Consider the following 3,674-nt stretch of genomic DNA (forward strand, 5'->3'; position numbering starts at 1 on the left):
GGGGCCGGAGAGTTGAACGGTAAGGTGAGTATACGGATTTTTTTTCTTAGTTTTACACTTTTTTATGAATTTTTGCAATTCAAAAAATTGGTGGCTGTTTTACCGAATCCATGCGGAAGCGAAATACAATAAAGTCCACACTTTGTCGAGAATGGACTTTTGTAAAATTTAAGCACAATTCAATTCCACTCAAATTTATTTGCTCACCTTTAGTTTTAACTAACAAACATTATCCCATTTAGTGAAATGTTCTTTAGGTACAGTTTTACTTTTACCATTGCATCTAATATATCTTTATTCCTTAGACTGTAAACCAATGGGTTCAACATTGGCACCACAGCCACATATATAACAGAGAGAAGTTTATCATCATCTTTGGAACGGTCCGTCTCCGGTTTCATGTACAGGAAGATAATTGGTCCATAGAATAATACGACCGTCGTAAGATGGGAAGTACAGCTGGTGAAAGCTTTATGACGACCTTGGGATGATTTGATCTTCAATATGGTGGAAATAATGTAGACATAGGATAAAACAATGAGGGAAAATGGTAGACATCCAATGAGTACACTTTCCACAAAGGACAAAATGTCTCTGTTTGTGGAGTCACTGGTAGAAAGCTTACTTAGTGCCTTCAGATCGCAGAAAAAATGATCAATTTTATTGGAATTGCAGAAAGATAAAGAAGATCTGATCAATGAATGCAGCATAGAATTAAAGACACCAATGAGCCATGATGAAGCCGCCATTGTAAGTCTCACCTTTTTTCTCATGGCCATTGAATACTGTAAGGGTTTACAGATTGCCAAGTAGCGATCATAAGCCATGCACGTCAGGGTGAAAATTTCTGCCTGTCCACACAGTAAAAAGAAATACAGCTGAGTTATGCAGCCTTGAAATGAGATCATGTGATCCTGGGTTACAATGATAGACATAAGCTTTGGGAGGGTAATGGACACATAGGTGATATCTGCAGTGGAGAGATTACATAGGAAGAAATACATAGGAGTGTGTAGCTGGGTAACTGAACATACAAGTGTAATAATGATCACATTCCCAATGACTGTCACCAAATAAATAAGTAACACTCCAATAAACATTACAATTTGTCCAGTCGCAGACGTGGAAAAAGCCAAAATGTTGAATTCCTTGACTGAACTGTTTGTATTGTTTGTACAATTCTTCATGTTGACTGCCTGGGAAAAGATGTACAAGTTTATTAATAAAAGCATAACCAAAATCTTTCTTTATTAAGCAACACTTCACAATTTGGAGAGTAGATAATAAAACAAAAACAGACATTACACAGTAATAAACTAATTAACATGGACACTGACCATGAACAAAACAGAATTCATCATCTTTCCCCCATCTCACTCTACCCCTCCACCAGACCTATCCATCAAGGTCAATGGAAGCTCACTTTCCCCAGTCCCGCATGCTCGGTGCCTCGGGGTGATCCTCGACTCTGCCCTCTGTTTCAAGCCACATATGCAAGCCCTTGCCTCCTCCTGCCATCTCAAACTCAAAAATATTTCCCGGATCCGCACATTCCTCGACAACGAAACCACAAAAACACTAGCGCATGCTCTTATCATCTCCCACCTTGACTACTGCAACCTCCTACTCTCTGGCCTCCCCTCTAGCACTCTGGCACCACTCCAATCCATCCTACACTCTGCTGCCTGACTAATTTACCCATCTCCCCGCTACTCCCCAGCCTCTCCCCTATGCCAAGCCCTTCACTGGCTTCCTATCATCCAGAGACTCCAGTTCAAAACCCTTACTATGACATACAAAGCCATCCACAACCTGTCTCCTCCATACATCTGTGACATGGTCTCCCGGTACTTACCTACATGCAAACTTCGATCCTCACTAGATCTCCTTCTCTACTCCCCTCTCATCTCTTCTTCCCACAACCATATCCAAGACTTCTCCCGTGCTTCCCTCATACTTTGGAACTCTCTACCACAAGACACATCAGACTCTCACTTACCATAGAAACCTTCAAAAAGAACCTGAAGACTCACCTCTTCCAACAAGCCTACAGCCTGCAGTGATCCTCAACCTACTGAACCGCCGTACAACCAGCTCTACACTCTCATAGTGTATCCTCACCCATCCCCTGCAGACTGTGAGCCCTCACGGGTCCTCTCTCCTTCTGTACCTGTTAGTGCCTTGTCTTTTGCTCAAGTTTACTGTATTTGTCTATATTTGCCCCCTTTTCACATGTAAAGTGCCATGGAATAAATGGCGCTATAAAAATGTATAATAATAATAATTAAGTATTTAAACAAAAAGTGATCTGATCACAAAAGCTTACAATCTAAGAAGAAAAGTAATACTAAAAGTACTCATTTTGAACAATGGTCCTCTTCATATTTTATACAAAAAGTGTGTTTCACATAAAGTTTCATGAGCCAGTCATCCAGTCAGTAGATGTGTATGCATTGATGAGGAATTCAAAGAATGTAGGGGATACTGTTAAAAGATGGAGTCAAGATTTTGAGGAATAATGTAGAAAAATCGGAAAAATGGAATGAATTTAGAGTAGATAAAAGAGTGTGAGAAAGCAGACTGAGAAGATTAGTCTTCCGGTCATACATGCAATTGTTGATGTTGGACTTTATTCTAATTGTCTGGAGGTGGTCCAAAAAGATTTTTTTTAGTGAAAACTCTCCTTGCAAAATTTTTTCAATTTTTGTTTCATGTGTGTTTTAGAAAAGTCTTTCAAGAAATTTTGGAGTGTTTTTTCCTGAAGAGTTTTTCTTGCAACCATTTGAAGGCACATAAGGAGCACGTTCTTTCATCCCAACAAAAATTGCTCAAAACATAAAGTGGAAAAAAAATGCTCAAAAGATTTAACATATGAACAGCAAAGCAGTTTATAGCAAAAATGAGTAAAAAGAAGAGTCTTTCAATAGTTTTCTTGAGCGATTTTTCAGGTGTCATTTGCAGCAGACCCACTCCAAAAGATTCCTCAAAAAACTAAACGTGCATATACTCGAAAGAGTATGTATAGGTTTTGTGCGTGAATTTAAAATATAGGAAATCTGCTATCTGTGATTTTCACCACAGTCTTTTGGTACATCTGGTGCACCTTGGCACACATCTCAGATAAGGATGACATGTGCCAAAAGTTGATGTTTGTATTGCTATTTTTGGAGAGATCTTGATGGCTGCATGGACCAATGCACTTTGGCAGCCATGATTGGGTTAGAGAGGGGGAAGAATGGAATCAATGATGACTGTAGAGAGTTTATAAGTTTTTTAGTGTTAATGACTAGTGATGAGCGAGTATACTCACTGCTCGGGGTTTCCCGAGCACGCTCGGGTGGTCTGCGAGTATTTGTGACTGCTCGGAGATTTAGTTTTCATTGCCTCAGCTGTATGATTTACAGCTGATAGACAGCTTGAATACATGTGGGGATTCCCTAGCAACCTGGCAACCCCACATGTACTTAGGCTGGCTAGTAGCTGTAAACCATTTAGCTGATGACATGTGCTGTAGATTTCTGTATGAGTATTTGGTAATTGTATCTCACGAAGAATGGGAATTTTTGACAAGTTAGTGGTGGTCAGAGAGCAGAGAAATGTTAACACAGTTAGAAAATGAGCAAAGCCGGAAGAATATGAAAACAAATGTATTCCCATGTTCATGGCTAGGAAAA

General features: G+C 39.6%; 1 protein-coding gene across 1 annotated transcript; it reads right to left on the reverse strand.

Annotated features, from left to right (window-relative positions):
• Positions 1-215: 215 nt before the first annotated feature.
• LOC143774843 (olfactory receptor 1E16-like) lies at positions 216-1,187 on the reverse strand. The gene has a single exon (XM_077262613.1). The coding sequence runs from the start codon at positions 1,185-1,187 to the stop codon at positions 216-218; it is 972 nt and encodes a 323-aa protein (XP_077118728.1).
• Between the last annotated feature and the right edge of the window lie 2,487 nt (positions 1,188-3,674).

Source organism: Ranitomeya variabilis, chromosome 5, assembly GCF_051348905.1.
Source record: "Ranitomeya variabilis isolate aRanVar5 chromosome 5, aRanVar5.hap1, whole genome shotgun sequence".
NCBI classification, from domain to species: Eukaryota; Metazoa; Chordata; class Amphibia; order Anura; family Dendrobatidae; genus Ranitomeya; species Ranitomeya variabilis.

Bases quoted from the DNA above. Each gene is read 5' to 3' on its own strand.
- LOC143774843 (XM_077262613.1), bottom strand. From the start codon at position 1,187: ATGAAGAATTGTACAAACAATACAAACAGTTCAGTCAAGGAATTCAAC.